The sequence below is a fragment of the Hippocampus bargibanti genome, linkage group LG06 (genome assembly GCF_051943395.1).
Source record: "Hippocampus bargibanti isolate YZ-2025 linkage group LG06, ASM5194339v1, whole genome shotgun sequence".
In the NCBI taxonomy this organism is placed as follows: domain Eukaryota; kingdom Metazoa; phylum Chordata; class Actinopteri; order Syngnathiformes; family Syngnathidae; genus Hippocampus; species Hippocampus bargibanti.
The window spans coordinates 31393136-31412686 of NC_142739.1; the positions used below are offsets into that span (position 1 = coordinate 31393136).

At 50.4% G+C, this 19551-nt stretch overlaps 2 protein-coding genes across 3 annotated transcripts; both read left to right on the forward strand.

Moving 5' to 3' along the window:
- The first annotated feature begins 1028 nt into the window (after positions 1–1028).
- Positions 1029–10401, forward strand: lin28aa (lin-28 homolog Aa). The gene is made up of 4 exons (XM_088998910.1): positions 1029–1074; positions 1203–1414; positions 7010–7194; positions 10094–10401. Exons 1-4 carry the CDS (start codon positions 1044–1046, stop codon positions 10329–10331), a joined length of 666 nt encoding a protein of 221 aa, XP_088855036.1. The 5' UTR covers positions 1029–1043; the 3' UTR covers positions 10332–10401.
- A 2517-nt stretch (positions 10402–12918) lies between these two features.
- On the forward strand, positions 12919–19261 carry mecr (mitochondrial trans-2-enoyl-CoA reductase). Of its 2 annotated transcripts, XM_088999375.1 has the most exons (10): positions 12921–13197; positions 13595–13692; positions 15276–15407; positions 15507–15650; positions 15729–15831; positions 15908–16010; positions 17903–17976; positions 18056–18116; positions 18195–18267; positions 18820–19261. In XM_088999375.1, the coding sequence occupies exons 1-10, from the start codon at positions 13067–13069 to the stop codon at positions 18975–18977; spliced, it is 1077 nt and encodes a 358-aa protein (XP_088855501.1). In that variant the 5' UTR covers positions 12921–13066; the 3' UTR covers positions 18978–19261. The 2 variants fall into 2 exon arrangements, with proteins under 2 accessions (XP_088855500.1, XP_088855501.1); XM_088999374.1 differs by having other exon boundaries at positions 12919–13197; positions 15507–15831.
- Positions 19262–19551: the final 290 nt, after the last annotated feature.

The following is a 19551-nucleotide window of genomic DNA, read 5'->3' on the forward strand; positions in this document are numbered from 1 at the left end:
GATGGCGAATAGTCTGAACGCATGTCTTTCTCTAGTTGACTGTCATTTTCCTTTGAACGGACGAGCGTCTTTTGGACTTCCAAGTTTTTGCTTTGAAGGACACTTTCCCCAAATGTCCAAGTCGAACCCGCGTGGCCGTCCACTTCCGGGTGCGTCCCCGAAGGTGGGAGAAAGGCGGAAACGGTTGAGTCGGCGTCGCCTCCATCCGGTTTCATTGGGCTTCTCAATGGCACTCTCCTTGTTTTTCCTTCCGGTTGACTTTCAAAGCACTTTTCTTCCTCCGTTGGCTCATCCCGTTGTGTTTTTTTTCTCGCGAAACCCTGAAAGATTCCGTCCGTCGTCGAAATGTCACCCGGAGACAAGATTCCGCCCGTCGAGGGAGCACCCGTAGAAAAGCCACGCTCTTAAGGGCTCGGGGGGCACGTCAAGCGTCCTCGGTACTTTTGGACATGAAACGAACGTATGGTCATTATTATGATCAAAAGTCGAGCCACAATGGAGTCCGGCGGACGCGCCCAGCGTGCACGCGTGCGCTGCGCTCAGTCGGCGGGGCCGCGCACAGAGTCGGACGACGTGCCGCCCAGCCCGAAAACCAAATCAAGATCCAATCCAATCAACATCCTTTGACAAGGCGGGAAAACAATTCCTTTCATCCCTCAAAATGCGGAAAACGCGAGCGTGCCGTTGCGTTTGACGACCGGCGAGGGCGCGAAGCCGGCAGGCCCTCAAAGGGAAAGCCGACGAGGCACCTGAGAAGGACGCGGGACCCCGAGAAGGAGGCCTCCGCGCAAGGAGGGAGGGGGGATTTGCTTGGGGACTGCGAATGGGCCGAGGGATGAGCACCCCAACCCCCCAGGGTCATTGTTTGACCGGCGCGGACCACCCCTTGACCCCCCTCGCCCCCCTTCCGCTTTCTCCCGCTGCTCCGGCTTCACTTTCCGGGCGATCGGAGCGAGGCGAGCAAGGCGGACCGGACCGGACCGCTGCGTGTGCGTGTCGTGCGTGGCTGCTCTCATCGTTTGTTTTCGCGCGACGGACGAGAAATGGGCTCCGTTTCCAACCAGGACTTCCCAGGTAGCGTTCGCCCTCGCGGACCCCCCGCCCCCACGCCCCCGCGGACCCCCATTCGCACCGCGCGCCGCCGCTTCATTGGCGGGATTTGCGCTTTGGTGGGTTTTCAAGGGCCATTTGTTTTCCCGAAGGGGCTCGCGAGGCGGCCGAGGACGAGGGCCCCGATCCGGCCGAGGCGGACGACGACCGGGGCCCCGACCCGACCGAGGGGGGCTCGCCCGCCACCCCGCGGGGCCTGGGCTCCTGCAAGTGGTTCAACGTGCGCATGGGCTTCGGCTTCCTGTCCATGACCAGCCGCGACGGCGTGACGCTGGACGAGCCCGTGGACGTCTTCGTGCACCAGGTACGTCCCGTCGCGTCCCGCCGCGTCCTTTCTTCAAAACCAACGCATCAACTTTTTGTTCTCACCTGGAAAAAAAAAACTCCAAAAAATGTGGAATGTGAAGCAAATCCAAGGCGGGTTTTGGTTGGTTGTCACCAAATGGTGAGTTTTGTGCGCTCGCCCCCCCCCCCCCCTCAACCCCCTTTCCTTTTTCGTTGGTGGTCGTGGAGTGGGGGGTTGGTTTTCAGCTCCCAGGGTGTTGTTTCCCACTGGGGGTGGAAACACGTGAAAGCACAGAGGGAGCTTCAAGCCCCCCCCCCATGCTGCATTTACACATTCTCCTTCTTGCCGTTTTGACATCATGACTGACGACCCCCCCCCCCCTAAAAAAAACTGTTAATTTGAGGTGTGTGTGCAGCCATGGCGAGCGACCCCCCCCCCCCCCCCCCCGGCTTTCTCTCAGTAGTTGAATGGAGATGGTTTGCTTTTGAGCACTAGCTTGTGCTTTGGCTTCTCTTATCCAATAATAATCATAATCGTCATCATCATAATAATAATAATAACATAACTGTATTTTATTTATTTATTGTATTCTATTTGTGATTGTATTTTATTGCTGATCGTACCTACGCTTGTCTGTGACTGTAAAGTGTCCTTGAGAGCTTTGAAAGGCGCTTAAAATGAAATGATTATTATTAATAATACATTTAATTTCCAGGTGCCTTTCTGAACCCCCAAGAACACTTTACAATACATACCATGAATGACATGATCAATAATAAAATAGCAGGTTAAAGTAGACCGTGATGGCAAGTTTAAACAGGTGGCTTTTGAAAGTAGCAAGCGGGTCACTACGACGGATGTTGTCCCGAAGGAAGTTCCAGAGTTTGGGAGCAGAGCGGCTGAAAGCTCTGCACCCCGTCGTGGTGAGACGGGCAGAAGGCACATAGAGGTGAAGGGAGGATGAGGATCTAAAGGGACCGAGAGGGAACGGAGATTTGAAGAAGGTCACACAGGTATGAGGCGGGTTACGGTGGGACTAGTGAAGGCCTTCCGGTTGCGATTTCAACGAGGGCCGGGCCTTCACATTCAAGGCGAGAAGAAACGGCGTGCGTGGCGTCCAGTCGGCGAGCAAAAGTCAAGCCGTTTGGAAGTTGGCGGCGATAGCAAAAATGCGAGAAAAGCATCACCTTCTCGGGGAGTTCTGGATGGGCGTCCGTCCAGGCCCGTCGCGCTAGCGCTAGCGCTCAGCTTTGCCATTTTGTCGTTTGTGGCGAGTCCAAGGAGCAAGCGCGCCTTTGCAGCCGCTTGTTCTTTATCATCATCATCGCAATAATACATTTCATTTCCAAGCACCTTTCAAAGCTCTCAAGGTCACTTTGCGGTCAAAGGATCAGTTTTTATGTGGGTGAGCAGCGGTAGCCACACGCGCCAGCGTTCACTCAAGCCGGAAGTCACTCAAATCGATAGAAAGCTAGCTAGCTAGCCAATCGATGGCCAACAGATACCTAGCTAGGTAGCCAGCCAGCTATATAGGGAATAGCTAGCTAGCCGGCCAGATAGCTAATAGATAGCAAATAGATTTGGCCCCCCTGTAGCTTCAGAGGCTTTTTGAAGGCTTGTCATTGGTTGCGGTTGCTTGTCCGCCAGACTTTCCCTTGGTGGGACAACAAGAAGCCTTGTGGCTTGAGGAGATTGGACAACCTCGCCAAGTCGCCCCTTGCGGCCTTCCCGCTTGCAACGTTTTCTAGTAGACGTTCCTCCCCCAACGTGGCCGCCGCCCGCGCTTGGCCGTCCAATGGGAAGGCGGCGTCCGTTTCCCTCCTTCTTCCTGCGCTTCATCTCACCTTCTGTCCTTCTGGGCTGTTGAAAAGCCTCACGAGGGGCAGGTATGGCAAATGGGGGGGCGGGGGGGGGGGCGAATGAGGAGCGCCTCCCCCCCTACAGCGCCACAAGAGCAGGACTTAGCATGTGAATGCGAGGACAACCCGTCCAGCCGCCAGCCCGCTACCTCCTTCGCCTCACGCTTCCTGGCGGAAAGTTAACACGCAAACTGCCCTTGTTGCTGCATTCACGCCTTCGTTCTAATAATAATCATCCATTTCATTTCTAAGCGCCTTTCAAAACTCTCAAGGTCACTTTTTCTGTGGGTGAGCTGTGGCAGCCACACGCGCCAGCACTCACTTATCCCGGAGGTAAATCAAATAGATAGAAAACTAGCTATCTAGCTAATAGATAGCCAATAGCATAGCTAGTTAGCTAGGTGGCTAGATAGATAGGTAGGTAGGTAGGTAGATAGGGAGATAGAGAGAGAGAGAGAGCAAATAGATATTGGGAAATGGAGTATGTGGCCGCTGACAGTAGTTGATCGACACAAAAGCACCACATGGTGTCCATTATTTTGAATTTAGCCCCTCCACCTTGTGGAAAAAAAGTGGAAATCCAAAGACGGGCGTGCGCGCCGGTGAAAGCGGCGATGCTCTGAGGAGGCAAATTAGTTTCAGGGATTGTGGAAAAGGCCACGCCGTCCGCGTTCTGTCCCCGTCTCGTCCGGGAGGCCCAGGCCATCAAATTAGTGGCCGCGTGTCGGCCAAAATCAACTGGCGTCCGGCGTCCGCTGAGCCTTTTGTGCGGGGCCACAAAAGGCCCACGCATGTGAATGGGGCCCCGGGGCCCCCCACCCGCCCCTGACCGAGCCCCTTCTTTGTCTCGCGGACGCTTCTTCCAGCTTCTGATGTCTTCCTCCGTCCGCCGTGGCGCCAACAAAAGTCCGCCTCGGCGTCCGTCCCTTGGCGTCTTCCTTCCAAGACGCATTTCCTTCTCCTTCCTTCTCTTATTCATCATCATAATCTCATACATTTCGAAGTAACTCAGATAGAACAGTAAGACAAATAGATAAAAAGCTAGCTAGCAAGCCAATCGATAGCTAATAGCTAGCCAGCAAGCCAGATAGCTATTGTACGCTACAGTGATATCTTGGCTTATGAACTTAATTGGTTCCTAGACAATGTGTAAGGCGAAAAGTGTGTATCCCAAACATTCATTTCTCATAGGAAACCATTAAAATGTGAATAATCCGTTCCCAGGTGCCCATAAAACATCATTTTCTACTAAATAAGCCTTCAAACGACACAAAATAGGCCTTATTTCATGTCTAGTAAAGGTGCTATTTCAAGGTGGCATTTGGCATTCGGGGGTTTGAGTTCTTCCAATAGAAGAGGCACCTCGGCAGGTTTTGGTATGTGAAGACTTGGACCTCGTTGGACTTTGGTGCTTTTCTGGGAATGATTTCAACGGACTAAAAGCACCGAGAAGAAGCTGCTCAAGTTCCAAAGGATGCGAATGTTGTGATGTCGGCCGGCCCCTCTTCTCATGGCGCATCTCGGGGCTCCCTCCAATTGAGGCTGACTTGTGTTTTTGTTTAATGACGGCCCATTTAAGCTTCAGAGCCCCCCCCCCCCCCTTGTTTTTTTTTTTTTTTTTCATTGTCATTTGATTAATTCAGAGAGTCCATCGGACCCCCGCCACGCCTTTAAGCCCCCCTTTCTCCCTCTCTCGGCACGCGTCGTTACACAAACCCTGAAATGAAATGGCAAATCAAGTTGTGGCAGGCTTCCGCGTGGGGGAGGGGCGGGCGGGGGGCTATCAAAGGAAGACATCAGTCAGGCCAACACTTCCCCCACCCCAAAACTTTTAATCTTGTTCGTCTTTGTGCCCAACAACCATGCGAGGAATGTCATCCTGATCAGCAAGCCTCGCGCCTAGACCCCCCCAGCCCTTCCCCCAGCCCCCAGCCTCCTTCCCAGCCCCCCTTTGCGTCCTGCGCTTTAGATGTGAGCAGTGGTGAGTGTGTTAGCGGAGTGGGGGGCTGCCGTGTGGAATGCTGCTCCTCCATCCCCAGAGCGAGTCGGTGAGGGGTTGAAGGTTACCCACATGGGCTTGACCATTGGGAATTATTTGGGCTTGATTTTGTGTGTGAAGCAACATCTTTGAGGATATGTTGCATGGGGGAGAAGGACGTCATCACGCTCATTCACTGCCATTCCTCTCTTGATTCGGGAATGGAAAAGATGACAGAAAGCGCCATTCCCCAATTGGTTCGGGTTTGGTTTGTTTTTCTTTTCATGCTTGGGTGCTGATAGAGCGCTGGCCGGACCTCTGGCCATGTTTTTTCTCATTTTGGTGTTTCGCAGGCTGCAAAAAGGCTCGGCTCGGAACTGAATTGACTGACCTTTGGAGCAGCATCTTGGCCACCTCACAAAGTTTCTTACTTGCGTACGCCAGCCTGAAAGTTCTGGTTTTTGATGGTGGAGCCGCTTGGGTCATGTTTTGCGGGACAGGAGAGACTCTTTGAGGACTGCGGCTCTTGTCCGCGTCGGCGCTATCGGCGCTGCTGCCTTTGTAGCCTCCTATGAACAAGACGGCCTGCCTCGACTCTCGCATTTGGCGCTCGCGCCTCATGCAGACGCCGTTCGCCGCTTGTGAAAAGTGGACATTTGCGCATTCGTTTGCATTCCGCTTGAATTTTGTCACGTTGACGCGAGAAAAAAAATACGATCAGCGTCTGAAACTCCAGACGAAAAAGTTAGCGTACGCCGGGGCAGACAACTCTGAAAAGTTGCCTGCCCGGCCATAAAGTTGCCTGCCCCATTTCTACAACTTAAAACACAATAAGAAGACTAATCGCAAACCAATAAAAAACATTATTGCAAAGTATTACAAATTTTTTTAAAGGATGTATAATGGCGCAAATGCTCCGTGGCTTAATTGATGCTAAATCTCCCTCGCTGATGATTTTGCTCCAGTTGTGGTTTGTCCACACACCGTTGGGCATGTTGCACAATGCAGTCAAAGTCAAAGTTAGCTTTCTTGTCAAATATGCTGATATGCATGACAGGCGGCACAGATGAAATGTTTGCGTTGCGTCGCGTGCTACAAGCCGCGTCAACTCCTCTTTCCGCCATGCTTTTAATCATAATAATAATCCATTTAATTTCTAAGCCCCTTTCAAAACTCTCAAGGATGCTTTCCAGTCTCGGGATAATGTTCCTTTACCTTTTGTAGCGTCATCAGTGTTGCTAGCTTCTTTGGAATCTTTCTTCTGGGGCTGAGCTTCTGCGCATCTACTTTGGAAAACGAGATGCAAATGCACCACCTTATAACGCTGGGGAAAGTCTGGAAGCAGGCTTCTGATTGGCTGCCGTGCCAAGTATGCAAATTGCCAAACGAACCGAAATTCCAACATTTCCAAACCGAAAGATTTTGAAATCGGAATAATTTATTCCGATTTTCAAAATCTTTGTTCAAACGTTTGCTTTATTGAAAAAAAACAAACTTTTGATGAGAAAAAATATATATATATATATATATATATATATTTGTCTTTTTTTGTTTGTTTGTTTTTTTTTCTCCAAAAAGTTGTCGGCCACCCGGGCGAAGGCGTTTTGTAAGTTGTACGCCCGCCGTAAAAGTTGCACACCCCGGGCGTCCGGGCGTACGGGCAGTCGTTATTTCAGACACTGATATAATCCCAAATCGACGGAAGGCGAGTTTGTCAAATTGGCGCCGGCCCTTTGCTGCTAACTCTTTGGCTTCCTTCCTGGTTTGTTTCCCCAGAGCAAGTTGCACATGGACGGCTTCCGCAGCCTGAAGGAAGGCGAAGCCGTGGAGTTCACCTTCAAAAAGTCCTCCAAGGGGCTGGAGTCCCAGCGGGTCACCGGCCCCGCCGGCGTCCACTGCCTGGGCAGCGAGCGCAGGCCCAAAGGCAAGAAAGTCCCCAAGCGCCGCTCCAAAGGAGACCGGTGAGCAACCTCGCGCGGCTTCGGCTTGGCGTTATCACCTGGCGCTCGTCGCAAGATGGCGCTTGCTTAGACGACTTCCCTTTTCAGAATCACAATCATCTTGATTGCCAAGTATGTCCAACACGCAAGGAATTTGTCTGCACTAGTCTCATCCAAAAAATGGAGGCACTATAGCCACTTCTTTTTGGGTTACAGTGATGGAAATTCCGGCGACCGTAGTGGCTCCTCATTTTTTTTTAATTAAAATAATTTCATCCCAAAAATAATGTACATGAAAAACGAATTTCTTCTGTAAAAAAAATACAATAATCATTTTTTTATCTGTACGGCTCCCTATTAAGAGTCGTCGGCTCCAGTCGTTCACTATAAGAGCTGATTCGTTCACAAACGACACATCGCTATTGGCTTACCGTTTTGAGAAGTCACGGCGACCGACGGGGGAAGAAACTGTTGAAACGTCTGCCGGTGCTATTTGGTGCAAGTAGCGCCTGCCTGAGGGGACTTGTTGGAAATGGTGGTGGGCAGGGTGCGGAGGGTGCAGTCGGATTGTCCAATGGAAAAGGTGGTGGGCAGTGTGGAAAGGGTCCAGTAGGATTTTCTGCTGAAAAAATGTAGTGGGCAGGGTGCTGAGGGTCCAGTAGGATCGTCCACGCCCTTGTTTGTTGTGACTGAAAAAGGTCATGGGATCGGATGAGCCTCGATTCGTCTCACGGCTGAGAAATGGACATTTGACAGCAGCGAAGAAGCCAAAGGAAAGGAAGAAGTGGAAAAACAAACACGGGAGCTGGCGGCATCATCCACAAACGTACGCGCGCCGTTTGGCGACGGCGTCGGAAAGGAAGTGGCGAGCCAAGGCACTTCCTCTGCCACGCGGGGAGCCGTTTGCCTTGTGAGCTGGATCGATAGCAGTTTGAAGCATGCGCACCCCCCGCCGCCATTTTCTTTGCCTTTGACCGCAGACGTGTGAACGCGGCACCCATTTGAGAGACGGCGCCGCCGCCGCCTCACGTTCTTTCTTATAATCATCAGAATACATTTGATTTCTAAGCGCCTTTCAAAACTCTCAAAGTCACTTTACTGTCACAGGATCAGGTTTTCTGTGGGTGAGCAGCGGCAGCCGGCGTTCACTCAACCCCGGAATAACTCAAATAGATAGAAAATTAGCTAGCTGACAGCTAATAGATAGCTAGCCAGCCAATAGATAGCCAGCTATATAGCCATATAGCTAGCCGATAGCAAATAGATGGGAACTGGAGTGCCAGGGTTCTTGGCAAGGAGATCCCGTGAGGGTCTTTAGCATGAGCGGCTAGCAAGCTTTTGCAAGGAAAAGCCACCGGGCGTGTCCTTGTTTTTCTGCCCGACTTTTTCTTCGCGACTGAGACCACAAAATGGCCTGCACGGGCGACGCCGTCAATGTTTCTTTCTGGCGGTGCGGAGACAAGCCAACGTGGCGAGCGAGCGTGGAGGATGTTTGCTGCCACCCTGGCGGTTAGCGAAGCGACGCCTCCATCGGGTGTATGTGGGTCAGGTTTTGTATTTTCCATTGGTGGGCGGGGCTCCCGGGGGGGGGGGGGGGGGAGGTGTATCACCTTCACCCCGCTGTCATTTAGCATTAGGGCCAGCAAGTCGTGGCTGCGAGAGTGCACATCATTACGGCCTCGGAGAGCCTCGGAGGCCTTGTGTGCTTCAAGACGCTCCCCGTCCGACCCCCGACCTCCGACCCCCCCACAAATCCCTTGACAAGTTATGTTTGGATCCTTCGCCGCTCTGGCCTGATGTTTGCGATGCAGTCATTTCGTTGCTTGAGTCTGTTTCTTTCCTATTTTTGTTGACTGCCTAACCAGACGACCCCCCCCCCCCCCCTCCCTCGCCAAAAAACAAAACAAAACGGGTATCGCCTTGTTTGGGGCGTTAGGTCCGGGCTCCGCTCATTTCACCTTTTCTTCCACGACGTCCGTTTAATTGATAACAGATGGAAGAGGCAAGGCAAGCGGGTGAAAGGTCAGCGTTGCCATGGGAACCCTGGCGCTGGGTAGGGGTCAGCGGTCAGAGGTCATCGCCGGCGCCCCCGCCGACAAAAGACAACTTCCCCTGACGGAGGGCGGTGCCCCGAGCGGTCCGCGTCGCAAAAGCGCCGGCGCCTCATTTGTTGCCGCCGTTGGAGTGGCAAAAAGGCGGGGCCGAGGTTGACGGGGAAACGCCCTCCGCCCCCCACGCCGCTGGTACCAAGTGACCGGACGGACGGACGGACTCCATTTGCTGTCCAATGGAGAGCATTCATTGGGCGTCTTGTCCACTTTGCATCGACAAGTGCAAGTAGTTGGCAATCCTTGTCAATGTTGCCATTTGGATTGGCAATTTGACTGGACCTACTTGAGCATTGCAACCAGATACACTCATATTTGGGAATTGAAAATAGGACATCGAGCGCCATTCCCCAATTTTGGGAGGTTTTTTCATGCTTGGGTGCCGATGAAGCGGTGGCCATGACCTCCTTTCCACAAGGGGGCAACATTGCCATTTTTTCCATGTTCCAGCTTCAGCTGTTGTTGAAGCGCTAGAGCAGCTCATACGGATGAATTGTAGTCTGGACAGCCACCCCCATTTCAGGCTCAGATAACTCCAGACTTGGGATGAGAGCCAAAAGGTTTCTTACGCTCTTTTGAAAGTTGACGTCGTCCTAAAAGTCAATCTTCTGTAGGTCTTGGAATTGGAGTGACAATGGCAAAAAACCCGGCTGGGACTGCACTTGTCAGAAAAAGCTCTTTTTGCCATTGCAGCGTTGTGGAAGCTTTGACGATTTAGCGCCACGGCTTGATTCGGAGGCAGGGCCTTTTTTTTTCCACTGGCCCCCAAAGTGAAGGCCAATCAACGCTTGTTGTTGTTGTTGTTGTCGCAGGTGCTACAACTGCGGCGGTCCGGACCACCACGCCAAGGAGTGCAAGTTGCCGCCGCAGCCCAAAAAGTGCCACTTCTGCCAGAGCGTCCAGCACATGGTGGCCGCTTGTCCCCTCAAAGCGCAGCACAGCTCCGACGCTTCTCAGGGGAAAGCCGACCACCTCTCCAAGGACCACCACCACCGCCACGACAAGAGCGCACGTGCTTCCACGCCGCCGCCTCAGGAGCCCTCCTATTAGGGAGAGGCCCCACAGAGGTGGGGGGTTTTTTCTTCTTCTATTTTGGGGGTTGGGCAGAGTGGTTTATTTTTTGCTGTTTTTGTTTTTTTTTCCCTGTTTTTTTTTCATTTTATTTTTCTGTGTTTTTTTTCTTCTTTTATTTTGGGGGGCAGAGTGGTTGTTTTTCTGGGTGGTTATTTTTTCGTTTTTTATCTGTGTTTTTTTTCTATTTTTCCGTGTTTTTTCTGGTTTTTTTTGTTTATTTTCTGTTGTTTTTTTTGGCTGGTTATTTCTTTCTGTTTTTTTCGTTTTTTTTTCTGTGTTTTTTATTGTTTTCTTTTTTTTTTTTTTTTAGGGTGGGGGGCAGAGTGGTTGTTTTTTCTGGGTCGTTATTTTTGTGTTTTTTTTTCTGTATTTTTTCTGTTTTTTGTTTATTTTTCTGTTTTTTTTCTGTATTTTTTTCCGTTTTTTTCTGTATTAGTTTATTTTTCTGTGTTTTTTTCGAGTGGTTATTTTTTTGGATTTTTATTTGTTTATTTTACTGTGTTTGTTTGAGTGGTTATGTTTTTACCAGTTTTTTTCTCATTTTATTTTGTGGGGTGGGCAGAGTGGTTAGCGCAGAGGCCAATCCAAGTGCTTGGAGCCAAGGGGGGTGTGGCCTCTTGATGGACATCAGGTTGAAACAACGCCTCCTCAGGAAGAATTCTTGTTTTTTTTGTCTGAGAGAAACCTTATTTATTTTCGTGTGGGCCTTCCAACACCCGACGGACTCCATCTGCGTCCTTTGATTAGCGCTCAGTACGTTGGCCGTTCAGTTGACTGGATCGGAGGTCACCCACCTCCTCAAAATAGCTCCCCGGCAACGTTCCTAAATGTGGACGTCCGCCATCTATTGATGATCAAGTGCGGCCCGTGGAGTTTGATCTCTTTTGTATTGCCTGAGCCAAATGTCAAAGGTGAGCGCCGTCTTCTCACAAATGTCTCTCGTGAATTAGAACGTAGCGAGGTGCGGCACATTTCGTTCCAAAGTCAATCCAGTCAAAGCCATCCCACATTGATCCGCAGCCAAGAAAAAGCGCGCCGAGCCTTCCACTCCATTGAGGCACCGTGTCAAAAAGTGGACACATTCTTCGCGCACGCGTATGAGAGAGCGCGACCCAAAGACAACATCCAAAAAACAATCTCCATCGTTCAAGTCAAGTCAAATGAACTCATGGATGAATTTTCCTTCATTTTCCATGATGGCCTCTTCATCTTAGCGGCCATTAATAACATACCCCGTAACGTCACGTACGGGGAGGCGATTGACTCTACGATTTTTTTATCCTTCTATTCTGCTTCCTCTTAGGCCAAAACCAACACGACGTCCACGAAGAATGCGGAGGATGCATTACACACAAAAGAATATACGCATAGAGATACTGTATATAGATTTTTTTTCTTCTGAATATGCGCTTGTAGGCTCACCTCAGGAAAAAGTAGGCCCATCTTCATAACTCAGGTAATAATTGCAATGGGCCTAAAAAGGAGTCTTCAAGTGCATGCCAAATATTGTCCAGGCGCCACTTGACATGATGCTTTTTTTGTCATGTTTTCCCCCGTGGTGCTTTTTAGACGGGCGATGGATGGATGGATGGATGGATGGAGTTGACAATTGTAAATGAAAGGATAGCAACTGGCGCTTGACTAGTCAAAGTGTTTGCCACTATCAGCGCTACGGGTGAAAGTCAGGTGCCGATGGGGAAGGAATTTACACATTGATTTCCAAAGTGACTTGTGTGTCGTCTGCTGTGATTGTAAACGTGTTGATCAGGGGAAAAATAAAGTCCCCTTTCCTTTGGATGAGCTTTGAAATTCTCAGGGTAACTCTTGTTTGTGACCATCAGCCATTTATTATTGTTTTTTTTTTTGCGATGTATCTTATCAATTTAACCCCCCTAAAAAGGGGTAAACAAAAAAAAAATGTGCATTTATTACTGATGAATGTAATTCGACATTTTCTGCATGGAAACAATGATTTTGATCTCAGGCTTGTTCTTTTTTTGTGTATCTAAGATGAGCGGTGTGTAATGTTGACAACTGGTAAAGGTCACGCTCCATTTCTTAATAAATATGTTCATACTTGGGCCTGGTGGTGTTCTGCAGCAGCGGCGCACAAAATGACAATTCAAGCATTCCATCCAAAATGGCGACTCATCAAAACGCTGTCTGAAGATAATTGCGGCTTGTTGTCAAAGTTCTCAAAGTCAACTGATGACCACGCAACCCTGGACAAGTTGAATCGGCTTTTGCTTTCCGTGTCAGAAGAAGTTTCAGAAGATACTTCTGGCAGAAATCTACAAACCAAACGGGGCAAATGGACGCCCCTCGTCCACTTTGTGGCGCTGTGGTTTGTTGGCTTTTTTGCCACTCCATTTCAACATGGCCACCCCGTCCCGCGTCCGCTTGGCGACGCTGTGCTTTGGCTTCTTTTTCACTCCATTTCAACATGGCCGCTTCCCGTCCACCTGGCGGCAGTGTGTGTTTTTTTTTTTTTTTTCACTTCTTTTTCACTCCGTTTCAACATGGCCCCCGCCCGTCCACTCGGCGGCGCTGTCGTTTGTTGCGCTTCTTTTTCTCTCCATTTCAACATGGCCGCCTCCTGTCGGTGAAGCCGGCCCGACTTGAGCCTCGTCACGTATTGTTTTCAAATTTCGGTGTGTGTTAAAATCCCGTGACAGGGTGGCCGCCACTTGGCAGCGTTTCGTTGCGCGAACATGTGGCTTTATGGCAGAAGGTGTTTGGCCGCCGCGCTCCGAGGAGCAACTCGGGCGCGGAACATTCGCCGACTGAGCCGCTGCGAAGCGCTCGTGTACGCCAGCCACGGAGATCCTTCCCGTGTGGTTCGGTAAGGCTTGTGTGGAAAAGCCCCTTTCAAGTCTGCCATTCTTACCATGTCGATTGTCTTCCAATGGATATGGAATGCCCGAGACCAAAGAAAAACGCTCAAGTCGACTCCATTGTTTTGCTACTTTTACACTTTTTAACAGCCACGGCTCCTAGTGACGGGACTTCCGGTTGTTTTGGCTCGACTCACTAAAAAGATCCGGTTTCATATAATTTTACATGCTTTTTGGTATTTAATTAATTTTAGCAAAAAAAAAACTGAGGAGCCAAAAGAACCGCAATTGCCATCACTAATAGCCAGCGTGCCACCTGTTTGGAACCATCGACAATTGGAGGAAAGCCAGCGCTTTCCCAGTCCGATCCATTGAGGAGATTGTGATGCCTTTGTTCCTAATCAGGTTGAAGACTGTGGATCTCGGCCCGGTGGGCCCAAAAGATGTTCTGGTGAAAATCCTGGCCGCTCCCATCAACCCGTCTGACATCAACATGATCCAAGGTAACAATGAATCAAAGCACAAGAATCTTTTGGTAGGAGCGCAGATCCACTGGAGTTAATGAAACCCCTCACCTCGATGACGCGAAGCCACCCGACACCGGGTGGATCCAAAGCAATCTTTTCACCAGACATGGCCCTATGGCACAAACGCAGCAAATAGACCCATTTTGGGGTCAAATAACAGCGACCTTTCTTTATCGGGACAGATGTACAGCAATCCTAGAATAAATAGTCATCCCTCACCTATCACGGCTTAAGCGGCCCAAGACGACGGCCATAAATGAAAAACTGCAAAGGTTTTTTTTTTCTGCCCTCACCCTCTGGCAATTTTTTTTCCACGTTTATGTGTGTGGGTAGCTGCATCATTGAAATATGTCGTCGACTGGGATTATGCTTTGCCCATTTGAGACAAAGACGACAGGATGACATGTATTTGTCAAAGGACTTTGAAGCTGTGATGAAATGGCGGGAAAGACGCTCCCCATTTCACGGTAAGATCAGAGCGTTGTCATCAAATGGTGAGTATCGTTTTGTTTAGTTTGAATGCTGCTGCTGCGCCGATGACCATTTTGTGTTTGGGTTGGTGGCGAGCCTTGAAGGGAAAAGCCCAAAGGAAAAGAAGAAGACTTCAATCTGTAATTGTAAAACTGTGTACGGTCAGGTCATTAAATGATCGAGATTAGACAGAAGACAAGTGATCATATTTCAAAGTTTCATGTTGTTGTATGCTTAGTGAACGCGTGTGACTAGAATAGACAATTGAAGCACAGAGAAACCTGGACACAATCAGACACAGCCTGTTAACCTGTCATCTTCATCTAGGAGACCGAACCTGGGACAGAATTTCATACTCGGTTAACTCCTTCCTTGCACAGAATTTAGGACTTGAAACTCCCTCACAGGAAGAGCTCATTAGCCGGGTTACAAATCCATCGGTTCAGAGAAAGACAAGCCATTCAAATGTCTATGCTTCATTGTTTATCACTCTTGGTGCTCGGGACATCCGGGGGTGTGGTATTCCAATCAAGAAAACTATGGTTAACTAACGTGTGACTTCAATTTGCATTGACGCTCTATAAATAGCTTGGCAGAGGGCTGCAGAATTTGGCCGTCTGTCTTGAATGGCTGCGTCCCCTGCCGGCAGTAAAAGGCAACCTTCCCGTGTTCAAGCCTTTGTCCACAGTGTCCGACCGACGTGAACTCATTGAGTGGCAGACAAAGTGCAAAAATGTGCGCACTCCTCCGGCGCCAGGGTTTGTGTCATTGTCTCTCCAATTGCAGGACCCTCAGAATATTGACTTTTAGGACAACATCAACACTTAACGCAGCGATAGAAACCTTTGACTGTCTTCTTTCATCAGAAAAAGACTTTCTTGCTGAATGATAAGGGAAGGAGTTTGAAATGAGGGCGGCTGTCCAAAACACAAAGCGACAAAATCCACACATATGGCGCTCTCACTTGTTGCTGTTCACGTCAAGCTAGTTCCTGGCCAGCTCGTCCCCACGCAGCTCATGATCTGATAAGATCATTCGTGGGCGATAAGGAGAGAGCCAGATCAACTCTTGTCAATGTGGCTGTTTAGGAACCTACGCCATCCTGCCCGAGCTGCCGGCCGTTGGCGGCAACGAGGGGGTGGCCCAGGTGGCGGAGGTGGGCGGCCAGGTCACGACCCTCCAAATCGGAGACTGGGTCATCCCCAGAGACGCCGGCTTGGGTAAATGGCAAGATGGCCGCCTCGGGGAAGTGTCCGGAGAGCGCGTGAGCGACCCCCCCCCCCCCCCCCCCCCCCCTTTGCGGCCCGTGTGAACCGCAGGCACGTGGAGGACGGCGGCCGTCGTCCGCGAAGCCGACGTGATGGCGGTGCCTCGGGACATCCCGCTGTTGGCCGCCGCCACCCTGGGGGTCAACCCCTGCACCGCCCTCAGGATGCTGGCCGACTTTGTGCACCTGGAGCCGGGTAGGGGGCGCCGCCGAGCCACCGCGCTCGCCGGCCACACTTTGAGCCCACGAGGCTTTCTCTGCCGCCGCCGCGCAGGCGATTCGCTGATCCAGAACGCCGCCAACAGCGGCGTGGGCCGGGCGGTCATCCAAATTGCAGCGGCCAGGGGACTCAAGACCATCAACGTGCTCCGAGACAGGTACTTCCCGCCTCCCGCCCGGGCTTAGCGCCGCTCGCGCCCCACCCTTTCTTTCGTTCTTTCCCTCCCTCCGAAGGCCGCAGTTCGTCCAGATCAGCGACGACCTGAAGGCCCTGGGCGCCAGTCACGTGATCAAAGAGGAGGAGCTGCGCCGCCCCGGCTCGGAGGAACTCTTCCAGGTGGGTGCGCTCGGACTCGTCGGGGCGCTGGCGGAGCCGGGCCTCGTCCTGGTCTGCCCGCCTGCAACTCACACGCAGACAAAACAACAATTGGCACTCGACCGTTTTCAGTCTTTCGTGGCGCTCGTGCAGATGTTGCCGCAATTTCTCAATTGTTCCAAGAATTTGCAACTCATTCACTGACATTCGGTCCCCAATTGAAAAGCATGACGTGGAGCGCCAGTCCCCAAATTTTCTTTCCGATCAAGCGCTGGTCAGACCTCTGGCGGCGTTCTTGCCTCCCCCGAGGGGGCAGCATTTCCATTTGGTCCACGTTAGCGCTTTGTTCCAGCTTCGGCTCTTGTTAAAGCGCGAGATACATCAATATGTATGGATTGGATTGTATTTTGGACAGCCTCCCTCATTTCAAGCTCACATAACTCCAGATCCATATATCCATTTAATTTGCAAGCGCCTTTCAAAACTTTCAAGGTCACTTTACAGTCAGTGGATCAGTTTTTCTGTGGGTGAGCAGCGGCAGTCACACGTGCCAGAGTTCACTCAACACGGAATAACTCAAATAAATGAAAAGCTAGCTAGCTAGCTAGCCATTAGATAGCTCTGTTGCTCAATAAGTCGTTAGGGCCAAAATGGCCGTCGGCGAGAGAAAAAAAGCAACTTGGCCCATGTCTTTGTAGTTTGTCAATGTTTGGGCTCTGCAATAGCCTGAAATTAGCAGGCCAAATCCAAAATGGCCAAATCCCTGTTGGATCTGTTTTGTTTTTTTTTCCCTCCATCCAAAAAGTTCAACTGCCTTGGAGTGAAACTTCAATCCTTTGAAATGCCACTCGGTTCAGCGACTTGTCGCTCGCTTCAAATGTCGACTATTTCAACTTGGGTCAGCCTTTAAGTAAATCAAATAGATAGAAAGTTAGCTAGCTAGCTAATAGCGAACTCATAGATATCTAGATAGTTGAATAACTTAAATAGGTAGAAAGTTAGCTAGCTAATAGATAACTCATGGATATCTCGCTAGATAGCTAATAGATAACTCATCAATGCAGCTACCCACACACATAAACTTAGAAAACATTAGCTAGCTAGCTATCTAATAGATGCAGGCAGACACTAGAAACGTGATTAATAGCTGGTTCCCTGGGATATTCAAATTGCCTGACTGATGGGACATTTTAACCTTGCAGTCTACACTCTGCCTTTGAACTCTCATTAAAGTTAAAACGAGTCCAAATGTCACTGTTTTCTATCCATTTTCTCACCATTCCACTTTAGTTTTTTTTCCGTTTAACTCTTAACTCTAACTCTTTTTTTCCATTCAAAGAAGAGAGTCTTGGCGTTGAATGTTGACGTGGTCCTAAAAGGCAATATTCCGTGGGTCCTGGACTTCAAGCGACAATGACAAAAACCCTGGCACTGGAATCGACACATTTCAGCACATTGCCAGGCAGGCAATCAATGAGTTCATGAAGAATTAGTCTGAGAAAAGAAAGATTTGCTCTTATATGTGTTCTCATAGCAATCTCGCTTTCTCACTCCGTTTGTATTCTCAAGTCAGGAATCGTATTTGCTATCTATTTGAGTTACTTTGGGGTTGAGTGAACGCTGGCTCGTCTGGCTGCCGCTGCTCACCCGCAGAAAAACCGATGATGCGATTGTAAAGTGAGCTTGAGAGTTTTGAAAGGCGCTTAGAAATGAAATGGATTGTGATTCTTCTTCTTCTTTGCAATCTTTCCTTTGTCGCCGATTTCCTTGCGCTGGCACACGGCGTCCTTTGTGAAGACGCGTGGACGTGGAACGACAGGCGCTAACTGGCCATCCGTTGAAGGGCGGACGCTCGCGTCCTCGTCTAAAGTCACCTTTTTAAAACACATGTTTTTGTCTTTTTTTTTCTTCAGACGTGCCCAAAGCCCAAACTGGCCCTGAACGGCGTGGGAGGAAAGAGCGCCACCGAGCTGCTGCGTCATCTCCGGTGAGCGCGTCGCCCGGCCGGGTGTAGCCAGCGCACAAATGGGGTGGCGTCGTAACGCAAGCGGGCGTCTTTGCGGCAGGGCGGGAGGCTCCCTGGTGACGTACGGCGGAATGTCCAAACAGCCCGTGACCGTCCCCGCGGTACGCCGGCGTCTCGCCCGCCACTCGCCCGCTTTTGCCGGCCGCGCCTGGTCGCTCACGACTTGCTCTCCTTGGCAGAGCGCCCTGATTTTCAAGGACGTGAAGGCGTTCGGCTTCTGGGTGACGCGCTGGAAGAGAGAGCGCTCCCACGGTGAGTTGGCGGCCCACCGCCTTAGACACACGGACGACAAGTTGACGCCCAATCGGCGCAATCGGCGGATTGCCCACTTTTTCAGGCCAAAATCGGCAGATCAAACTCAATCTGGGTTCTGGCTTTTTCGCTCTTCATTTCCTGTTTGTGTTGGCGGAAATCACAATTTTGATTGGATGATACTGATGCCGGTTGGCGAAATGCGCCATTTTGATTGGATGATCCCGATTCGGTGTCAAAACAGGTAAACGCCCCCTTTTTGAATAAGCAGACGAGTTGAAAAAGATCAACTTGAATAGACCGAAGGATTCGCCTTTGTGGAGAGAACAGCTTCTAATGTGATAGATATAATCACTCAACCTGGAAGTAAGTCAAATAGATAGAAAGCTAGGTAGCTAATAATCACTCCAGCCGGAAGTAACTCAAATAGATAGAAAGCTAGCTAAGAGTTAGCTAATAAACACTCAACCCGGAGGTTCGTTAGGCTGGCAAGTGGAACGCCGACTCTGGAATGGATTTTGTGCCGCCAATCCGGTTGCTTTGTGAGTGCAGGAGAGGTGGCGGCCATGTTGTCCGAGCTGTGCTCCCTCCTCCGGCGGGGTGAGCTGAGCGCCCCCCCCTGCGCCGAGGTGCCTCTGAGCGACTTCCGCCGAGCCCTGGACGCCGCCGCGCAGCCCTTCGCCGCCGCCAAGCAGTTCCTGATCACGTGAGGAGGCCCCCCGGCGAAGGCCGACTTGGGGGCGTCGGCCACGCCCGAAAGCGGGTGACATTTCTTGCCAGCTTTCGCCACATTAGGGATGTGTCGTTCGCGAACGAACCGGCTGTTAGAGCCGTCTCTTTCAATTGAACGACTGGAATCGGCTCTTCATAGGGAGCCGCTTCTAGGAGCCAATTCTGCAACCCTTTGGTTAAAGTCGCACGTGATTGGTCAAAATCCGTGGTAGAAGACACACTCACAGGAATATAAATAAATTCATATACATTTTAAAAATGATATACTGTGTTGTATATTTTTGGGAGTAAATTTATTTAAGCAACAACAACAACAAAAAAAAAACTGAGGAATCATGTGGGAGCCGAAAGAGTCAGATCTTTTAAGTGAGCCGAGCAAAATAAACGACTCTCTAATAAGAGCCGTAATTCCCATCACTACACCACATCAAGGGACAGGTCGCGACCTTTCATTTGTTGACTCAATAAAGCATCAACCTCAAAAGAGAGTCCGATGTCTGGGCGGCAGTTGGCAAAAAGTGCAATTTTGATTGGATGACACTGACAAGGTGC

Bases quoted from the DNA above. Each gene is read 5' to 3' on its own strand.
- lin28aa (XM_088998910.1), top strand. From the start codon at position 1,044: ATGGGCTCCGTTTCCAACCAGGACTTCCCAG. The intron at 1,075-1,202 runs GTAGCGTTCGCC...GTTTTCCCGAAG, and splicing joins TTCCAACCAGGACTTCCCAG to GGGCTCGCGAGGCGGCCGAG. The intron at 7,195-10,093 runs GTGAGCAACCTC...TTGTTGTCGCAG, and splicing joins CGCCGCTCCAAAGGAGACCG to GTGCTACAACTGCGGCGGTC.
- mecr (XM_088999374.1), top strand. From the start codon at position 13,067: ATGTGGCTTTATGGCAGAAGGTGTTTGGCCGCCGCGCTCCGAGGAGCA. The intron at 13,693-15,275 runs GTAACAATGAAT...GTGGCTGTTTAG, and splicing joins TGACATCAACATGATCCAAG to GAACCTACGCCATCCTGCCC. The intron at 18,117-18,194 runs GTACGCCGGCGT...TCTCCTTGGCAG, and splicing joins AGCCCGTGACCGTCCCCGCG to AGCGCCCTGATTTTCAAGGA.